Below are 22,306 nucleotides of genomic sequence, written 5' to 3'. Positions count from 1 at the left end.
CTTCCCTATATATGTCACTCCTGTTGGTTCCTTCCCTATATATATATGTCACTCCCGTTGGTTCCTTCCCTATATATATATGTCACTCCCGTTGGTTCCTTCCCTATATATGTCACTCCCGTTGGTTCCTTCCCTATATATGTCACTCCCGTTGGTTCCTTCCCTATATATGTCACTCCCGTTGGTTCCTTCCCTATATATGTCACTCCCGTTGGTTCCTTCCCTATATATGTCACTCCCGTTGGTTCCTTCCCTATATATGTCACTCCCGTTGGTTCCTTCCCTATATATGTCACTCCCGTTGGTTCCTTCCCTATATATGTCACTCCCGTTGGTTCCTTCCCTATCACTCCCGTTGGTTCCTTCCCTATATATATATGTCACTCCCGTTGGTTCCTTCCCTATATTTATATGTCACTCCCGTTGGTTCCTTCCCTATATATGTCACTCCCGTTGGTTCCTTCCCTATATATGTCACTCCCGTTGGTTCCTTCCCTATATATGTCACTCCCGTTGGTTCCTTCCCTATATATATATGTCACTCCCGTTGGTTCCTTCCCTATATATATATGTCACTCCCGTTGGTTCCTTCCCTATATATATATGTCACTCCCGTTGGTTCCTTCCCTATATATGTCACTCCCGTTGGTTCCTTCCCTATATATATATGTCACTCCCGTTGGTTCCTTCCCTATATATATGTCACTCCCGTTGGTTCCTTCCCTATATATGTCACTCCCGTTGGTTCCTTCCCTATATATATATATGTCACTCCCATTGGTTCCTTCCCTATATATATATGTCACTCCCGTTGGTTCCTTCCCTATATATGTCACTCCCGTTGGTTCCTTCCCTATATATATGTCACTCCCGTTGGTTCCTTCCCTATATATGTCACTCCCGTTGGTTCCTTCCCTATATATGTCACTCCCGTTGGTTCCTTCCCTATATATGTCACTCCCGTTGGTTCCTTCCCTATATATATGTCACTCCCGTTGGTTCCTTCCCTATATATATGTCACTCCCGTTGGTTCCTTCCCTATATATATATGTCACTCCCGTTGGTTCCTTCCCTATATATATATGTCACTCCCGTTGGTTCCTTCCCTATATATATATGTCCCCCGTTGGTTCCTTCCCTATATATGTCACTCCCGTTGGTTCCTTCCCTATATATGTCACTCCCGTTGGTTCCTTCCCTATATATATGTCACTCCCGTTGGTTCCTTCCCTATATATGTCACTCCCGTTGGTTCCTTCCCTATATATGTCACTCCCGTTGGTTCCTTCCCTATATATGTCACTCCCGTTGGTTCCTTCCCTATATATGTCACTCCCGTTGGTTCCTTCCCTATATATATATCACTCCCGTTGGTTCCTTCCCTATATATATATGTCACTCCCGTTGGTTCCTTCCCTATATATATATGTCACTCCCGTTGGTTCCTTCCCTATATATGTCACTCCCGTTGGTTCCTTCCCTATATATATATGTCACTCCCGTTGGTTCCTTCCCACACTATATATATGTCACTCCCGTTGGTTCCTTCCCTATATATGTCACTCCCGTTGGTTCCTTCCCTATATATGTCACTCCCGTTGGTTCCTTCCCTATATATATGTCACTCCCGTTGGTTCCTTCCCTATATATATGTCACTCCCGTTGGTTCCTTCCCTATATATATATGTCACTCCCGTTGGTTCCTTCCCTATATATGTCACTCCCGTTGGTTCCTTCCCTATATATGTCACTCCCGTTGGTTCCTTCCCTATATATATATGTCACACTCCCGTTGGTTCCTTCCCTATATATATATGTCACTCCCGTTGGTTCCTTCCCTATATATATATGTCACTCCCGTTGGTTCCTTCCCTATATATATATGTCACTCCCGTTGGTTCCTTCCCTATATATATATATGTCACTCCCGTTGGTTCCTTCCCTATATATGTCACTCCCGTTGGTTCCTTCCCTATATATGTCACTCCCGTTGGTTCCTTCCCTATATATGTCACTCCCGTTGGTTCCTTCCCTATATATGTCACTCCCGTTGGTTCCTTCCCTATATATGTCACTCCCGTTGGTTCCTTCCCTATATATATATGTCACTCCCCGTTGGTTCCTTCCCTATATATATATATGTCACTCCCGTTGGTTCCTTCCCTATATATATATGTCACTCCCGTTGGTTCCTTCCCTATATATGTCACTCCCGTTGGTTCCTTCCCTATATATGTCACTCCCGTTGGTTCCTTCCCTATATATGTCACTCCCGTTGGTTCCTTCCCTATATATGTCACTCCCGTTGGTTCCTTCCCTATATAAGTTGCTCCCGACACCACTTCTTATACCACCTTCATATGATTTACAATCACCCTCCAATGAAACAAATATATTTCAGGCCTACATGTGCAATGCCAGAATGAGAATACCTCTGAAAAATTGACTTCCAAACAGAAGTTTTTCACTCCAAATGGATCCATCCTCTTTACCAGAGTTGAGGGGATTGAGTGACTTCCATGTGACTAAATGGAGGGAGCCTTTCAATTGACATTGACTTTTAATCCCCATCCTCACACCATCAATGGCCCTGGCTCAGCCCTTTCCTTGCACACTGTTCTGACTCCTTTGTTTCACAGAATCCTTATGATAGTTCCCAACACCTCTATTGTTCTTCTCACAGAGGTACCCCCATCCCCTCTCACCCTCGCCTCCACCTACACCTTTGCCTCCCCCTCCCTTCATTAACTCATGATTCTACTCACCCGCAGCCGTGTCCCCACCAGGCAGGGGGCTCCCATCCTTGGTCTCCTTGCCTGCCTCAGGCGCTTCAAACGTGGGGTTGTCGATACCTGTCTTGGCTGGGTTCTGGGCCAACTTCTTGAGTCTGAGCGAGGCGTTGAGATGGATTTCATGCTTCCCTTTGTTGGCGTCCTCCTCCCGCTTCCTCCTCAGCTCTTCCTGATACTGCTGCATTCTCTCCATCTGGGCGCTGCTGCGGGAACCCTGCACCATGCTGCTAACAGTTCCCACCACCCGGTCCCCAGGGGGGACATCCACAGCCCTCTCTCTCTGCTGCAGCTTGGCTCCACTCCCAGGACCCTCCGTGCCATTTACAGGCCCCATTGGGTCCTCTGTTACATATCCGGGTCCTCCGTTCTGGTGAGAAGTGATCATCCCTGCTCCGGGAGTCTGACCCTGGCCTACACCTGTGTGTGTTGATAGGGCAATGTCCACTATGAAGGCCTGAGGCTAGGACTCTTCACTGCAGCAGGGGCCATAGCACTTCAACTGGGACAGTTGTCTTCAGGTGGTGAGCAGGTTCTGAAATGCATAAGCAGGGTTAGGATGGAGCAGCAGCATTACCACTGTTCTTGTCTTGTGAGCCATAATGTGAAGTCTTGTGATAGCTAGCTAGGCCTATGACATTTGATGAGAGGCTACCAACATTTACCTCCTTATCAAATGTACACTATTCATTATTACAGCCACAATATATTTGTTATGTACTCCAGGGGTCTCAAACTGGTGGCATACAGTACACAGCATTTACTATGAGGGCTGTGGTTGCGGGCTGCAGCCGTCATAGTAAATGCTGTGTCCTGCATCGTCTACCGTTTCTGCCGATTTTGACAGCAAATAAATACACCACAACCCTCCGGACCTTACTACTAGAACCAAGGCAAATAAATACACCACAACCCTCCGGACCTTACTACTAGAACCAAGGCAAATAAATACACCACAACCCTCCGGACCTTACTACTAGAACCAAGGCAAATAAATACACCACAACCCTCCGGACCTTACTACTAGAACCAAGGCAAATAAATACACCACAACCCTCCGGACCTTACAACCAGAACCAAGGCACAGCAACACACCACAGCCCTCTGGACCTTACTACTAGAACCAAGGCAAATAAATACACCACAACCCTCCGGACCTTACTACCAGAACCAAGGCAAATAAATACACCACAGCCCTCCGGACCTTACTACCAGAACCAAGGCACAGCAACACACCACAGCCCTCTGGACCTTACTACCAGAACCAAGGCAAATAAATACACCACAGCCCTCCGGACCTTACTACCAGAACCAAGGCACAGCAACACACCACAGCCCTCTGGACCTTACTACTAGAACCAAGGCAAATAAATACACCACAGCCCTCTGGACCTTACTACCAGAACCAAGGCAAATAAATACACCACAGCCCTCCGGACCTTACTACCAGAACCAAGGCTCACAGCAACACACCACAGCCCTCTGGACCTTACTACTAGAACCAAGGCAAATAAATACACCACAACCCTCCGGACCTTACTACCAGAACCAAGGCAAATAAATACACCACAGCCCTCCGGACCTTACTACTAGAACCGAGGCACAGCAACACACCACAGCCCTCTGGACCTTACTACCAGAACCAAGGCAAATAAATACACCACAGCCCTCCGGACCTTACTACTAGAACCGAGGCACAGCAACACACCACAGCCCTCCAGACCTTACTACCAGAACCGAGGCACAGCAACACACCACAGCCCTCTGGACCTTACTACCAGAACCGAGGCACAGCAACACACCACAGCCCTCTGGACCTTACTACCAGAACCAAGGCACAGCAACACACCACAGCCCTCTGGACCTTACTACCAGAACCGAGGCACAGCAACACACCACAGCCCTCCGGACCTTACTACCAGAACCGAGGCACAGCAACACACCACAGCCCTCCGGACCTTACTACCAGAACCGAGACACAGCAACACACCACAGCCCTCTGGACCTCGGTGAACACATAATTTGGCCCCTGGGCAAAATAAGTTTGAGACACCAGATATACACTATTCATGTTCTGATGTTCAATTTTGCACATGGTACATTAGACCAGTATATTTACACCTAAAGGTCCAGACAGTAATAACCAAACTGGTTACCTCACCCTGATCTTTGATTACCTATCGCATCTAGTATATACCTTACTAGTAGAACCACCTAGTATATACATTACTACCAGAACCACCTACTACATGCATTACTACCAGAACCACCTACTATATACCTAACCACCATTTTATCCTCCCTCCTCCTAGTTTACAATCAACAGAAGAGCTAATCTAACTCCACACATGGCAACCTCCCTGGCCTGCCCTCACTTTCCTGTCCCAATCCCTTGAGTCCCCATCCCTATGTCTGTCACTCTGTCCCCACCTGTCCTTGCCTGAATATCTCTCTGTCATCTAATACCCCCTTACCACTTACATCTTTGCTCCCTGGGTCCTTCAGGCTGATTTTATTAATCTACAGTCATTATAGGGATATAAAATGTGACAGGAAGTGCATCATAATGCATTCAACCAGAACCTGTATATTACGAGTATACAACCAACCTGATCTGCCATTGCTGCTGTGGATTACAATCTATTTTAAGGATGTTACCCAGTATTAATCTGGATTAACCAACTATATGATTGTATGACTATGAGATGTTCACTAGGGAAATAAAGTGAGCTGGTGTGTACACCATACTCAAGGGCAACTGAACTTGCAAGTGTTTTTTTTAAAGGCCAAATTGTATCATTATTTTTCTTCAGAAAGAGACAAAGGATGAGGAGCAAGTGCTTTTTTTGTGTGAGGATTATATGCATGTCAAGATGCACGGAAAACGTTCTCACAAAGCTGAAGTTTTGTCTGGTTAGGGACAGTAGAATGGAGAAGCAAAAAGCTAGGAATGTTACTCAGGGAGTGTATGGGGCGTTTCAATACACAAACATCAGCTGGCTCTCAAACCCAACCCAATCAAGACCCAGTCAGACCTGATGCTGCAAGGGAACTACATAAATAAGGAAGCAAACAGTATTGTCTAGAACTAACATGAATGACAAAGGAAAGTAAAATGGCTTGAACAGGAAATAACATCAATGTAATAATTCAAGATTTTTTGAGGCAGTTCTCAGCTTTTCTTGGACAGACAGCTCTGAAGTTCCTTCTGTCAGAGAGAGGCAGCCAGCCACGACAAACACACATGGCATCCCTAACCCCTTCACCCCCGGGACCAGCTAATCATGTCTGGCAGGTCTACTCTCTCCCCCTCCTCCCCCTAATACCCTAGCTCTCTTCTCCCCCTCCTCCCCCTAATACCCTAGCTCTCTTCTCCCCCTCCTCCCCCTAATACCCTAGCTCTCTTCTCCCCCTCTCCCCCCTAATACCCTAGCTCTCTTTCTCCCCCTCCTCCCCCTAATACCCTAGCTCTCTTCTCCCCCTCCTCCCCCTAATACCCTAGCTCTCTTCTCCCCCTCCTCCCCCTAATACCCTAGCTCTCTTCTCCCCCTCCTCCCCCTAATACCCTAGCTCTCTTCTCCCCCTCCTCCCCCTAATACCCTAGCTCACTTCTCCCCCTCCTCCCCCTAATACCCTAGCTCTCTTCTCCCCCTCCTCCCCCTAATACCCTAGCTCTCTTCTCCCCCTCCTCCCCCTAATACCCTAGCTCTCTTCTCCCCCTAATACCCTAGCTCTCTTCTCCCCCCTCCTCCCCCTAATACCCTAGCTCTCTTCTCCCCCTCCTCCCCCTAATACCCTAGCTCTCTTCTCCCCCTCCCGTCTCTAGGTATTTAGCACTGTTTAGAGCACAGCGAGGCTGACAAACAATACAGACGGCCACAGTGAGCCACCAGCACCATCTGTTCCTCTCCTGTGGGTTTGGTTAAGCCTGGGGAGGAAGCATCTCATGGTCTAATGTAGTTCTGCAGGCTTCAGCTCTGTCAGCAGCATGACACTGAGGAGAGACCATGGGAGCTGGCATAGGTTCTGATGAGATTACTTTGTGTAAATTAAGCTTTGAACGTACACACACGCACACACACACGCAGGCAAGCACACAAACACGCACGAATACACACCCTTTGTGGGGGTAACTTGATCCTAAATGTAGGCATAAATTTGATTATCTTCACTCATATAATTTATAAGTGTAGAAAATGAGTTCACCAACAGTAGGTCCTAGACTAGACCGTATGGCTCTGGGCTCATCTGTGGCTGTAATTACACTAGCTCCTAGCTTACTGATTAATTGAGGAGGAAGTTGATAAGAGGGGCCCCTTTGGGAAAACAGGTTCAAATTGGTGGCTAATTAAATACTGTTCCTTACAGCTGGTGGCTAGGCTACTTGTCAAAGTGACTAATCACTCATGCCCCGGAGTCAATTGTTTAAGTCTGTTTTAAATGGCTTTAAATGTCAGGTGGACTCATGAGTCAAAAGGGTGACGAAAAAAGAAAGGTTTTCAACTTTGGCCTCTGAAATGTAGATACATAGAAATGTATCTATATAATTAATTTAGGCTACAGAAGAACAGCCATGTTTTCATCGTTAAAATAAGTCATTCTTAGAGTTACTTCGATAACTGAGAGCTTTCACTGCTGGCTAAAGCCATTATTTAATGTCTATTCAACACGTTCAAATAGCGGGGCTACTACTGGAAGCAACATGTTCTCATAACATGGATAGCAGCACTACAACAAATAGAGCCTCACATTGGAGGGCAGATATGTCCTGTACTGTTTCAATTGTGATACACCAACGGTAACGTGTAAAATACAGCAACATTTGATATAAGTTAAATTGATGCAGTTGTAAGCTTGTGATTTTGGTGTTTTGTGATTGCTTTAATAGAAACGTTCGAATACCAACCGCGAGATGGTCATTACACACACACACACACACACACACACACAAAGTGCACAGATACTGATGGCGAACTTAGTTTTCAATAAATGTTTCTAGCCAATCCGATCGGACTCAACCGTCTTAAATCTAAGAAGTCTACTCACCGCTTCCATGTCTTAAAAAAAAAATGAATGAATCCGATATGGTTCTAAAATACCTGTTCTTTTGCCCACATAACATGTTCAAGATGAGCGTAGCGTCTTTATTCCTCTCGCTGGTTGATCGCACTTAGCGGGTGTGTGGTGAGCTGGGACAGCTTGCGTCACTGCAGAGTAACTGCGCGTGGTGTTTGAGCGTCTCCCAGGCAACCCCACGGCGCCAATGACTTTACCATATCAATGGGCATGAGCGACAGTGTTTGTCTTTCAATAGCATGTGATAACTTCACATCCTATTCCACAAACAGTGAACTACTTTTAGCTGGATATACAAAGCCAATATATAGGATATTTTTTTTTTTTTTTTAAAACACGACTTTGGTCAGAATTAGTGGAGTTATGGAGAATAGACAGTACAGTGTGCACCTCACGATCATATGTGACTAGTAGAATGATAGTTGCCGTGCGCATTAAAAGTCCATAAAGAAAGGACGCAATTAACCCTAAAATTAAACAAGGGATCAAACATGTCACAATTTCGAAAACATTTTTCTATCCTTCTGAAATAAGGACTTTGTCTAGTTACAGACACACTATTTACCATGATTGATGTGTGAATACGGAGAAATGAAAAACAATGCATAGGCCCACAAACGTGTTTGCAAAGAGCACTCTGGAGACCGGCATCCCGCCAGCGTGGTGCCGCCGTGCGGCAGCTTTTTTCCCATCACCTCACCGCTCACGTACACTAGGGGGCGGCACTCCTGACAAAGCCAGAAAACCAGGCTGTGGTCTTGTGAAACAGTGGATGTAAAGAGTCTAGCTAGCTAAAACCTTACAAAAAAAGATTGCCGTTACTGCAGCAAAAAGTGCAGTAACTACAGTTGATGGTTGTATTTTGGACACAAGCATTTCAGAATAACTGCAGTGTACTTGTTCTCAACTAGCCTACCTGGTTAAATAAAGGTGAAAGAAATCAAAACTGCTGTTATACTGCACTCTAAATGCACTTCAAAACAAGGGTGTTATTTTGGACTCTGACTGCATTGTTTTTTCGTAAGGAAAGCATTTACTGCAAATTAAATGTACCATTTTGTAAACTTGCCTTGCTGATATTTGCCGAAGTAATGTAGCTAGCTAATTATGTTCTTGCTCATTGTGTAGTGGATTATAAAAATACCTGTATGCCTATGGATGTCGCTAGCTATTTAGCCGATCTGTATATGGACCCTAAAACATTTGGTATAAATATGAGTTCAGAACAGTGGTTTTAATTGCTTCCACCAATTAATCACTAATCCCCCAAAAATTGCAGAAAATGACTGTTACATGTTAATCTTATAAAGTCAACATTAGCTAGCTAGCTATGAACCTCAGCTATCATGGCCCGGTTGTATTGACTTTAAATGGCATCAATGAAGCCTATCGATTGAGGAGAATATTATATAACTTTATTGTGCCAAGGATGCAAGTCGTATATACATGTAGTTATTTCCAAGCATGAGTTCCCCCACATTGTAGCCTGTCATTGAATATAATCGCTGATAATGTACTCTACGTTGGCAAATAAAGGTGTGGTTCAGGTGTGAATGTCTGCGAGACATTATTTTTCAGTCATATCCAATACCAGGAGTATTAAACTCCAGTATTTGAATGATGCTGTGTCTGCATGTAGGTCTTACAATTATACACCTCAACAGGGTTTACCAATCCTGGTCCTGGGACATCAATGGGTACACATTGAACTCTGCAATAGACTGGAACACATGATTTAACTAGTTAAAGGCTGATTTGTAATTCATACATACAGAACCAGAATTGAAAAACAGTACACTACACTTCCTATGCATCATGTAAATACTCTAAAACAGGTGCATCTCACAATCTAATTTCCTCAATCTCCATTGATCTGAGGACACAGGATAGGTCAAATGAGAGACTTCATTTCAACCAGCAGAGAATGAGAACAAATTCCAGTAGAGAATTCTTTACTAAAAGAAGTTCATTATCCAAGTGTTATAAATACATAATACATGCATTATAAATATTATATTATCAATACAAGTTCAATCTGTACTTCAATGCATATCTGGTGTGCACTATAACAACAGAGGAAGAAAGATGAGGTGGGGAGAGGGGTGCGAGAAAGTGTCAAAGACAGAAAGAGGTCAGAACAGAGGAGCAGGGATGACAGCATGTGATTCATGAATTACAGTGTTACTAGGGATGACAGCATATGATTCATGACTTACAGTGCTACTAAACTTCATATTCTCAGGTCCTCAAAGTTGCATAAGTGTGTCTCTAACGGTGTCTCCTAACCAGTCTCGGGCCCCTTGTTAGGGGAAGTGGCGATGACGGGACTGGGGGGGGGGAGTTGGCATTGTATCTCACATCAAAAAATACCTATGGATGACAGACAGATGAAGAGAGAGAATTTTTAAAAACAAGGATTAATCATGCTAACACTGCCAGTCATCATAATCATCAGGAGGTGAAATGCACTCTGGGACTCCTACATATCTATCTGTAGTTCAATGTAAAGCATCTTTTTAATAATACATCCTGTTGACCTTGACCAAGTGACCTCTCACCTCTGATCATGCCCTCTGTGTCAGGCAGTTCAGAAGTGGTTCACAGTCCATTTATATTTTTCCAACAGGGCTATCCATTTGGGTGAGTTTTTTAAATAAATAGCCTGATTATCACTGCCAAAAATACAATTAAATCATCTAGTGTTCAGCAAAATAACAACACAATGTCAAATACAGGTAGCCTAGTCAAATAATGAACATACAATCTCATTAACCATTCCTCTCTCGTGGGAATTCCACTAACAGTCCGTATGTAGCCAAACGTAGCTGCTGCTCATGTTGGTATCTGTTCCGATGGTGAAAAAGCCATGACAGGGAGACATAGTGGAGTGGTAATGCGCGTGCAAGTAGTTGCTCACGATGCCATTTGGATACACTGCAGCATCCACCAAGAGGCTCTTGCTGCAAAAGGAATGCCTGACAGCTTGAAAGACGTTTTGGACACTACAGTGAAAATGGTTAACTTTGTTAAAGCAAGGCCCCTGAACTCTGGTGTATGTTCTGCACTATGCAATGACATGGGCAGCGACCATGTAACGCTTTTACAACATACAGAACAGCGCTGGTTATCAAGGGGCAAAGTATTGACACGTTTTTTTTTTCTATTGAGAGACGAGCTTAAAGTTTTCACTGACCATCATTCTCATTTGTCTGACCACCTGCATGATGACGAGTTTCTCACACGACTGGCCTGTCTGGGTGATGTTTTATCCTCGCCCGAATGATCTCAATCTAGGATTACAGGGACTCTCCACAACTATATTCAACGTGCGAGACAAAATTGAGGCTATAATTAAGAAGTTGGAGCTCTTCTCTGTCTGCATTAACAAGGACAACACACAGGTCTTTCCATCATTGTAGGATTTTTTTGTGTGCAACTGAACTCAAGATTACGGACAATGTCAAATATGATAAAGCGAAGCACGGGTGAGTTGAGTGTGCAATTACGCAGGTACTTATTCAATGTTATTGCCCTACTTGCAGGCTTCTCACACAGTTCAATGGTGACAAATGTGGCAGTAATCAAATCTGTAACACACATCCACTGAGTGTACAAAACATTAAGGACACCTTCCTAATACTCTACAAGGTATCGAAAGCGTTCCACAGTGATGCTGGCCAATGCTTCCCACAGTTGTGTCAAGTTTTCTGGATGTCCTTTGGGTGGTGGACCATTCTTGATACACACAGGAAACTGTTGAGCGTGAAAAACCCAGCAGCACTGCAGTTCTTGACACAAATTTGCTTGACATTCCATTTGCTCTGTTCCGGCCATTATTATGAGCCGTCCTCCCCTCAGCAGTCCCATGTGTTCTCAGTGTATAACATACTAACATAGAAATACAAAATAAACTAAATCAAGTACAAGAGGCATGCAGATAAAAGAAAATAAGACACAAATAAAAATAATATAAAAAAAATGGCCTATAGGGATATAGTAGGATATTGTTTTCCGCATAGTGAGTGTAATAACAGTATAGAAACCTGTGAAAGTATATACATGCGAAGTGAAGTATGGTGACATAACTATTGCATTGGTCAAATCAGACAAAACTGATTTCAATGTGTACAGAATATGAATGAATGGTAAGTGTGTGGTAGGATGCAGGAGTCAGCCCAGGGTTCAGCTGTTTGTTACGGTTCTGTGGCTGGTTTTGAGACAGGTGGTCTGAGACTTGACGTTGACCCTCACTGCAGCGGATCCCCTCCCTCTGTGCGCCTCAGCCTCCTGCCTCAACCGGAGGCGCCTTTCAGGTAACGGGTGACCTGAATCTGGACCCCTCAACAATGGCATCCCAGGTTGCGGAGATCTTCAGAATGGCTCCTATACACAAAGAAAGAACATTGAGTTACATTTGAATCGCACATGGTCTTACACATGAGTTTAAGATTTAACTTAAAAAGTAGAGAAAACAAGTGTAACACATTTCATAATATCAAAACTTACTGTGAAGAATGGTCTTCAGAAACAAGTCCCTGAAACAGGCCTTATCCCCTGCCCCAGTCCAGGTTGTGGTGATCGCAAGACTGTTTGGCAGAATGCAAGGTAGTATCCGCCAAACAGCAAGTGGGAGGGAAGGTTTTGCTATCTGGGTTAAGCCTGTCGCATGCTTCCCAGTTGGAACAGTTGGCATATACAGGGCCTTCGGAAAGTATTCAGACCCCTTGGCTTGTTCCACATTGTGTTACGTTACAGCCTTGTTCCAAAATGGATTAAATATATTTTATATTTCAGCAATCTACACACAATACCACATAATGACAAAGTGAAAACAGGTTATTAGAAATGTTTGCGAATTAATAAAACCGAAAAAACATACCTTATTACCATAAGTATTTAGACCATTTACTATGGAACTCGAAATTGAGCTCAAGTGCATCCTGTTTCCATTGATCATCCTTGAGATGTTTCTCCAACTTGGAGTCCACCGGTGGTAAATTCAATTGATTGGACATGATTTGGAAAGGCACACACCACTCTACATAAGGTCAGCTGACAGTGTACGTCAGAGCAAAAACAAAGCCATGAGGTCCAAGAAATTGTCCTTAGAGTTCCGAGACAGGATTGTGTCGAGGCACAGATCTGGGGAAGGGTACAAAAAAATTATGCAGCATTGAAGGTCCAGAAGAACAAAGTGGCCTCCATCATTCTTAAATGGAAGAGATTTGGAACCACCAAGACTCTTCCTAGAGCTGGCTGCCCGGCCAAACTGAACAATCAGGGGAGAAGGGCCTTGGTCAGGGAGGTGACCAAGAACCTGATGGTCACTCTGATAGAGCTCCAGAGGTCCTCTGTGGAGATGGGAGAACCTTCCAGAAGGACAACCATCTCTGCAGCACTCCACCAATCAGGCCTTTATGGTAGAGTGGCCAGACAGATGCCACTCCTCAGTAAAAGGCATATGACAGCCCACTTTGAGTTTGCCAAAAGGCACCTAAAGACTCAAGACCATGAGAAACAAGATTCTCTGGTCTGATGAAACCAAGATTGAACTCTTTGGTCTGAATGCCAAGCGTCACATCTGGAGGAAACCTGGCACCATCCCTACTGTGAAGCATGGTGGTGGCAGAATCATGCTGTGGGGATGTCTTTCAGAGGCAGGGACTGGAAGACTAGTCAGAATCGAGGCAAAGATGAACAGAGCAAAATACAGAGAGATCCTTGATGAAAGCCTGCTCCAGAGCACTCAGGACCTCAGACTGGGGAGAAGGTTCACCTTCCAACAGGACAACGACACTAAGCACACAGCCAAGAGAACGCCGGAGTCTCTTTGGGACAATTCTCTGAATGTCCTTAAGTGGCCCAGTCAGAACATGGACTTGAACCCCCAAATAGAGGTGTGCCAAGCTTGTAGCATCATACCCAAGAACACTTGATACTGTAATCACTACCAAAGGTGCTTCAACAAAGTACTGTGTAAAGGGTCTGAATACTTATGTACACGTTATATGTTTCTATCTTTTATAAATGAGCAAACATTTCTGAAAACCTGTTTTTGCTTTGTCATTATGGGCTATTGTGTGTAGATTGCAGAGATTTTTTTTTTGAATACATTTTAGAATAAGGCTGTAATGTAACAAAATGTGGTAAAAGTCAAGGGATCTGAATACTTACAGAAGGCACTGTATATTACGACAACATTTTGTGTCAGCAGAGTTTTTTTCAGCTGTTGGAGCACACAACATTTTTTCTTGAGGGAAATCGAAGTTTGGTAGCCGAAGTCTATGCATCTTTGTGGGTGCTTGTACTACTCCTAGTAGGAGTGGAAACTATGTACGGGATTGTTGTCATTCAACAAGAGATAATTCATTTTATGCGAATGTTTTCATTAGTTAGTCGTAAAATTTTGCGACTAAGATCTCCTTGGCAATAACAACAACATTTATTACAGATTTCATGATTAATCTTAGATTAATTCTGACTATTTTGAGGAAGTGTATACTGCCTATGTTGATGCTATAGCATCTTAAGAGGGGCAAACAGTAATATTTCCTTTTTTTTAGATTAGCAAGCAAAGGTCTTTTAATAACTAAAGCTTCTTAGGGCTAGGCCCCTTTTTCTCAATTTCCACCTGAATGACGTGCCCAAAGTAAACTGCCTGTTGTTCAGGCCCAGAAGCCAGGATATGCATTAATTGGTACCATTGGAAAGAAAACACTTTGAAGTTTGTAGAAATGTTCAAATAATGTAGGAGCATATAACAATAGATATGGTAGGAGAAAATCCAAAGAAACACCAACCTGATGTTTTTTGTTTGAGAGACCATCCTCTTACAATGGCAAGTATAAGGTCATACTGAAAATGAACTCCCTGGATGCAATTCCTATGGCTTCCACATGGTGTCAGCAGTCTATGTTCAAGGTTTCAGGCTTGTAATTTCAAAAACGAATAAGAAATATCAGTTTTGGTACTTGGACACAGTCTTGGAAATTCGTGTTTGCGCGCGCCATGAAGACAAGACGCACCTGCTAAAATCGGTATCCTATTGAACATACTTCTTTTTGTGAGAAATATTATAGTTTGATTACATTTCAGGGTATCTGAGGAGTAAATATAAACTTATTTTGACTTGTTGAAACAAAGTTGAGGGGTTGGGTTTCGGATTCCTTTCTCGGCTTGTTAAACGAGTGGATTACTCAAATCGATGGCGCCAACTAAACAGACTTTTTTGGGATATAAAGAAGGATTTTATCGAACAAAACGACACTACATGTTATAGCTGGGACCTTTTGGATGACAAATCAGAGAAAGATTTTCAAAAAGTAAGCGAATATGTAATCACTATTTGTGAATTTATGAAATCTGTGCCGGTGGAAAAATATTTTGATGTGGGGCGCCGTCCTCAAACAATCACATGGCATGTTTTCACTGTAATAGCTACTTTAAATAGGACAGTGCAGGTAGATTAACAAGAATTTAAGCTTTCAACCGTTATAAGACACTTATCTGTACCTAAATGTTTAATATACATCATTCTTATGATTATTTATTTGAATTGCGCTCCCTCCAGGTTCACCGGAATGCTTCTTTTGGGGATCTCAAACCATTTGCTTGTGTTACAAAAGGTTAACGAAAATAAAAAAGTCCTCATTATGTATACATAACCTCTGTGTACACAAACTTTTTGTGTACACATATCTTCGTGTACACATAACCTCTTTGTGTACACATAACCTCTGTGTACACACAACCTCTCTGTGTACACACATCTTTGTGTACACACAACCTCTGTGTACACACAACCTCTGTGTACACACAACCTCTGTGTACACACAACCTCTGTGTATACATAACCTCTTTCTCTCTTCAGGGTTTGATCTTTCAATGGCCTATTGGCTTCTTCACGTAGGCTACGTCAAGATAAAGGAAGTTAAGGGTTAATCGGCCCATGTTCATAACGTGTGTCTCAGCATAGCAGTGCTGATCTAGGATTTCATTTCTTATTTTATTTAACCTCCATTTAACTAGGCGAGTCAGTTAAGAACACATTCTTATTTACAATGACAGCCTACCCAATGATAGCCTATTCAATATAATCTAAAAAGGCAGCACTCCTACTCTGAGCCACTTTATGAAAACAGGCTCAGGCACTGGTCACAGACTTGATCATGTTATTGGATCACCCTCAAACAAGGTGCATCAAAGAACAAAAATCACTTTTTTTTTCTTTAAATAGATTTTATTAAAAAAAAGGAAACCCAACAATAACCTTTTTTATACATAATGATCAAGGATTTTTATTATCATAGTCTCTTTCATCAGTTTCATATCATTACAGAAAATGTACTATAGTACAGCATTGTTCAATGTCTCCTCATTGCTTCAATATTGGTCATTTCCTTCAGAGTGCTGGTCACATATCTGTACAATATGGTTCATCTTCGTATTATTTTTTTTCTGTACATTTGTGAAGTCAGTTAAAAAGGCTGTCAGCACTTAAAGAAGCTGTTTCTTTTATTCTGTGTGTTTTCCCTCTTTCTCTTTAGTCGATCAAATAAAATACTGTTTTTTGTTTCCCCCAGTTAACCATGCTCCCCGGGGGCAGAGCTGCACCTGGTCAGGTGATAAATAAGGAAGCTTCAGGGTCTGGGCAGGTTGGTGGATGACTGCCCCCCCCACCCCCTTCCAGCACCACCCTCATCCCTGCCCAGGCATTTGGCACTGCGCACATAAACAAGACTCACAAGATAAACAACAAGCAAAGCTCTTTGTCAAGCCATTGTGATGCATACTAATGAGAGAAAAATAGAAGTGTGTGGTGTCATCGTTAAAGCGACACACCACAGAGGAAATAGACCTAGATTATACCCTCCCCTCCTTCCTCTTACACAAGCACCGTGGGAAATCTGGAGTCTTCCTCAGGGTTTTTCTTGATATATATATATATATTTTAAAAAATGATCTTTTTTTTCCACTAAAATGAGAAAATAATATTTCTTATTCTTTTGTCCTGGCAGGCACCTACAGATCTATTAAAATGCTACTGCTATTGATAAGGTCTAGCATTGAACACACAAAGCAATTACAATGAAAGGAACAAAGTTGCCTTACAATCTAACAATGATAGTAAGAAGAATAATCATAAGAATATATTACAGAATAAATCTCTTTTTATAATTAGATTTTTTTTCTTTGAAAGTTATATTTTCTTTGTTTGAAATACTATTATAATCTTTTAAATTAATAATATTTTTTTGTATCATATGTACCTAGGTTTGTGATGGAGATGTTGACTATACCTCAACGTTAACCAAATCAAGAAAAACTAGCTGTGCCGTTGCATATTACAGAATAGTCAATGATATGTGGACATGCACCGTGAACCACCCATTCGAACCCCCTCTCTCTATGAAGCCATCTCAACGTCCCCCTTTGATGACATCATAGCCGGCCGATAACCATGACGTCGACCACCTCTCCCTTGTGCAGCTCCACGTATTGCTCTGTTTTTGGAGGTAGCATCAGGAGACCGTTGGCGCTGCGCATGCTCATCAGCCTGCTGCTCACCTGGTTTCCTACGTGATGGAGAGAGGGAAAGAGAGAGAGGGAAAGAGAGAAAGAGAAAGAGAAAGAGAGAATAAATGCACTCTAGGCCCTCTGTCAGTGCCCAGTACCACACATGTCCAGGAGGATTACACCCATGACAGTCAGGATGATCTCACTACAACAGCATGCAAGGGAGTGAGAGCCTTCTAAAACTCCACTGTCTAATTGTAGTTCTTTAAGCAATACAATACTACACGTAATAGAAAACAGTGAAAATAGTCACAGCCAGAGGGTTCGTTAGATGAGGACTATAGCTTACCCCTCTACAATTGTCCATGAACAAAGCCAGTGAGACTGTGACTACACATTTAGTGTAGTCGTTTAGTATAGAAGTGTATCGCTCCTTATAGCAATGCACAACAGAATAGAATAGAAAATAATACAATACAATAGAATGGTATGGTTCTATCAGTACCTGTGCTCTGGGCCCATGGCAGAGGCTCCTGGTGGTGCCATGTCAGAATGCAGCGGTGGTACTCAGGGCGAGGGTCCAGCTTCACGTCACATGACAACTACAGGAGACAGCCACACAAGCAACAGGGCTCATCATGACATGATGACCTCATGACATCACATCAGGGTGTGTAGTGGTGTGGGGGCTGTGCTTTGGCAAAGTGGGTGGGGTTATAACCTTCCTGTTTGGCCCTGTCCGGGGGTGTCCTCGGATGGGGCCACAGTGTCTCCTGACCCCTCCTGTCTCAGCCTCCAGTATTTATGCTGCAGTAGTTTGTGTCGGGGGGCTAGGGTCAGTTTGTTATATCTGGAGTACTTCTCCTGTCCTATTCGGTGTCCTGTGTGAATTCTCTAATTCTCTCTTTCTTTCTCTCTCTCGGAGGACCTTAGCCCTAGGACCATGCCCCAGGACTACCTGACATGATGACTCCTTGCTGTCCCCAGTCCACCTGTCCGTGCTGCTGCTCCAGTTTCAACTGTTCTGCCTTATTATTATTCGACCATGCTGGTCATTTATGAACTTTTGAACATCTTGGCCATGTTGTGTTAAAATCTCCACCCGGCACAGCCAGAAGAGGACTGGCCACCCCACATATGCTCTCTCTAATTCTCTCTTTCTTTCTCTCTCTCGGAGGACCTGAGCCATAGGACCATGCCCCAGGACTACCTGACATGATGACTCCTTGCTGTCCCCAGTCCATCTGACCGTGCTGCTGCTCCAGTTTCAACTGTTCTGCCTTATTATTATACGACCATGCTGGTCATTTATGAACATTTGAACATCTTGGCCATGTTGTGTTAAAATCTCCACCCGGCACAGCCAGAAGAGGACTGGCCACCCCACATAGCCTGGTTCCTCTAAGTTTCTTCCTAGGTTTTGGCCTTTCTAGGGAGTTTTTCCTAGCCACCGTGCTTCTACACCTGCATTGCTTGCTGTTGGGGGTTTTAGGCTGGGTTTCTGTACAGCACTTTGAGATATCAGCTGATGTACGAAGGGCTATATAAATAAATTTGATTTGTGTCCCAATTATCTCTCCTCCCTCCTGAAGTGTGCACTCGTTCACTACAATTCATACGCATGCATATATATATATATATATATATATATATTTACATATCCCAACTCCCCCTGAGCCACCCTCGGAGAGTGGGGTCACGGCCAGGGTCAGCCATTATCATCGGTGACCCTAGAGCAATTAGGGTAAAGTGCCTTGCATAAGAGGACATCGACAGAGTTTTCACCTCGTCAGCTCAGGGATTGGAACTAGAGAACTGTCCCAACGCTCTAACTGCTAGACTACCTGCCACCCCAAATGACCATCTGGTCTGGACAGTAAAAATTCTGAAAGGATATTCAGTAACTAGTCTATGGGCCACATGGCCAAGTCATCTGGTCAGACAAAACACCTCTTCCAATTAATTTGGAGAGGAAAGCGAGGATAGAGAAAGCCAGCAATCGAGGAAAGACAAATGAAGAAAGAGTCCTGTGACGTCATTCTTACCCTGGCTTTGATGATGGTGGGCCGTGGGTCCAGGATCCCCTGCATCTTCCTCAAGGCAGGAATGACGAAGAGGTTACATGTCACCACAGCAGACACGGGGTTACCTGGGCCGGGGGGGCCGGGGGGGGGAGAAAAGAAGAGTGTGTTAGAAACCAGTCTGGAAACGATTGTCTGATTTCCTCTTTCTCTTTACTTTACACACTACCTGGGAGGGCAAAGATGAGTTTACGAACACCGTCCATGTCCAACGTGGCGAACGTTGTCGGGAGACTGATATGATGGGAGAAGAGAAGAACAACATGGTCATCAATGAACAATCCATCCACCGGTCCACCTGTCCAGCCATCCCTCCCTTCCTTCCTCCATCTCACCCTGGTTTCATGAAGACTCGTCCAAAGTGGATCTGGGCATGCAGATCAATATCCAGCACCTGTTTCAGATAGTCCTGAAAAAGAGGATCACACCGTTTGGAGTCTTCTAAGGTACATATAAACATTAGACCAAAACAGTCCTAGTGTAAGTGTACCTAAAACCCACATAAGACGTGTGCATCACTGGGGTGTATTCATCAGGGCAAAAAAAAAAAAAAAACGGACTGAAATAGTAAGACATTTATATATATATTTATATCACATTTACATTTTTTTTGCTGCAAAATGTTTTCCGTTTTGGGCCCTTATAAATACAACCCTGTGCTGTGTGAGTCCACATAGTATGAACTCCACAATGTCATATATCTACAGTACCAGTCAAAAGTTTGGACACACCTACTCATTCAAGGGTTTTTATTTTCTACTATTTTCTACATTGAAGACATCAAAACTGTGAAATAACACATATTGAATCATTTAGTAACAAAAAAGTGTTAAATAAATCCAAATATACACTGCTCAAAACAATAAAGGGAACACTAAAATAACACATCCTAGATCTGAATTAATTAAATATTATTATTAAATACCTTTTTTCTTTACATAGTTGAATGTGCTGACAACAAAATCACACAAAAATGATCAATGGAAATCAAATGTATCAACCCATGGAGGTCTGGATTTGGAGTCACACTCAAAATTAAAGTGGAAGACCACACTACAGGCTGATCCAACTTTGATGTAATGTCCTTAAAACAAGTCAAAATGAGGCTCAGTAGTGGGTGTGGCCTCCACGTGCCTGTATGACCTCCCTACAATGCCTGGGCATGCTCCTGATGAGGTGGCGGATGGTCTCCTGAGGGATCTCCTCCCAGACCTGGACTAAAGCATCTGCCAACTCCTGGACAGTCTGTGGTGCAACGTGGCGTTGGTGGATGAAGCGAGACATGATGTCCCAGATGTGCTCAATTGGATTCAGGTCTGGGGAACGGGCGGGCCAGTCCATAGCATCAATGCCTTCCTCTTGCAGGAACTGCTGACACACTCCAGCCACATGAGGTCTAGCATCGTCTTGCATTAGGAGGAACCCAGGGCCAACCGCACCAGCATATGGTCTCACAAGGGGTCTGAGGATCTCATCTCGGTACCTAATGGCAGTCAGGCTACCTCTGGCGAGCACGTGCGGCTCCCCAAACAAATGCCACCCCACACCATGACTGACCCACCGCCAAACCGGTCATGCTGGAGGATGTTGCAGGCAGCAGAACGTTCTCCAGAACGTTCTCCAGACTCTGTCACGTCTGTCACATGTGCTCAGTGTGAACCTGCTTTCATCTGTGATGAAATCTGTGAAGAGCACAGGGCGCCAGTGGCGAATTTGCCAATCTTGGTGTTCTCTGGCAAATGCCAAACGTCCTGCACGGTGTTGGGCTGTAAGCACAACCCCCACCTGTGGACGTCAGGCCCTCATACCACCCTCATGGAGTCTGTTTCTGACTCATGGAGTCTGTTTGAGCAGACACATGCACATTTGTGGCCTGCTGGAGGTCATTTTGGCGGCGGTAGCGGTCCTGCTGCTGAGTTGTTGCGCTCCTACGGCCTCCTCCACATCTCCTGATGTACTGGCCTGTCTCCTGGTAGCGCCTCCATGCTCTGGACACTACGCTGACAGACACAGCAAACCTTCTTGCCACAGCTCGCATTGATGTGCCATCCTGGATGAGCTGCACTACCTGAGCCACTTGTGTGGGTTGTAGACTCAGTCTCATGCTACCACTAGAGTGAAAGCACCGCCAGCATTCAAAAGTGACCAAAACATCAGCCAGGAAGCATAGGAACTGAGAAGTGGTCTGTGGTTATCACCTGCAGAACCACTCCTTTATTGGGGGTGTCTTGCTAATTGCCTATAATTTCCACCTGTTGTCTATTCCATTTGCACAACAGCATGTGAAATTTATTGTCAATCAGTGTTGCTTCCTAAGTGGACAGTTTGATTTCACAGAAGTGTGATTGACTTGGAGTTACATTGTGTTGTTTAAGTGTTCCATTTATTTTTTTGAACAGTGTATTTTAGATTCTTCAAAGTAGCCACCATTTGCCTTGATGACAGCTTTGCACACTCTTGGCATTCTCTCAACCAGCCTCATGAGGAATGCTTTTCCAACAGTCTTGAAGGAGTTCCCCACATATGCTGAGCACTTGTTGGCTGCTTTTCTGCACTCTGCGGTCCAACTCATCCCAAAACATCTCAATTGGGTTGAGGTCGGGTGATTGTGGAGGTCAGGTCATCTGATGCAGCATTCCATCACTCTCCTCTCTCCTTCTTGATCAAATAGCCCTTACATAGCCTAGAGGTGTGTTTTGGGTCTTTGTCCTGTTGAAAAACAAATGATAATACCACTAAGCGCAAACCAGATAGGATGGTGTATCACTGCAGAATGCCGTGGTAGCCATGCTGGTTAAGTGTGCCTTGATTTCTAAATAAATCACAAACAGTGTCACCAGCAG

At 43.8% G+C, this 22,306-nt stretch overlaps 2 protein-coding genes across 3 annotated transcripts in view; both read right to left on the bottom strand.

The window, feature by feature from the left end:
- The window catches only part of LOC112217933 (protein PALS1-like), a 29,808-nt gene extending 21,804 nt beyond the window's left edge, over window positions 1-8,004 (bottom strand). The window contains exons 1-2 of one of the 2 annotated variants that reach the window (XM_042300979.1): window positions 7,890-8,004; window positions 2,767-3,325 (exon numbers count right to left, since the gene is read on the bottom strand). In XM_042300979.1, coding sequence (XP_042156913.1) covers window positions 2,767-3,178 — 412 coding nt within the window. In that variant the 5' untranslated portion in view covers window positions 3,179-3,325; window positions 7,890-8,004. Of the gene's footprint in view, window positions 1-2,766; window positions 3,326-7,836 lie in introns of both variants that reach the window. The other variant, XM_042300978.1, reaches the window with a different exon arrangement.
- An 8,539-nt stretch (window positions 8,005-16,543) lies between these two features.
- Window positions 16,544-22,306, bottom strand: part of LOC112217931 (gephyrin) — a 166,193-nt gene continuing 160,430 nt past the window's right edge. Inside the window, exons 20-24 of the mRNA XM_042300533.1 lie at window positions 19,799-19,872; window positions 19,633-19,697; window positions 19,428-19,531; window positions 17,888-17,984; window positions 16,544-17,441 (exon numbers count right to left, since the gene is read on the bottom strand). Of these exons, the coding sequence (XP_042156467.1) occupies window positions 17,308-17,441; window positions 17,888-17,984; window positions 19,428-19,531; window positions 19,633-19,697; window positions 19,799-19,872 (474 nt within the window). The 3' untranslated portion in view covers window positions 16,544-17,307. The remainder of the gene's footprint in view (window positions 17,442-17,887; window positions 17,985-19,427; window positions 19,532-19,632; window positions 19,698-19,798; window positions 19,873-22,306) is intronic.

Source organism: Oncorhynchus tshawytscha, linkage group LG18 (genome assembly GCF_018296145.1).
Source record: "Oncorhynchus tshawytscha isolate Ot180627B linkage group LG18, Otsh_v2.0, whole genome shotgun sequence".
Classification (NCBI taxonomy): domain Eukaryota; kingdom Metazoa; phylum Chordata; class Actinopteri; order Salmoniformes; family Salmonidae; genus Oncorhynchus; species Oncorhynchus tshawytscha.
This window is presented reverse-complemented; position numbering and strand designations above follow the sequence as displayed.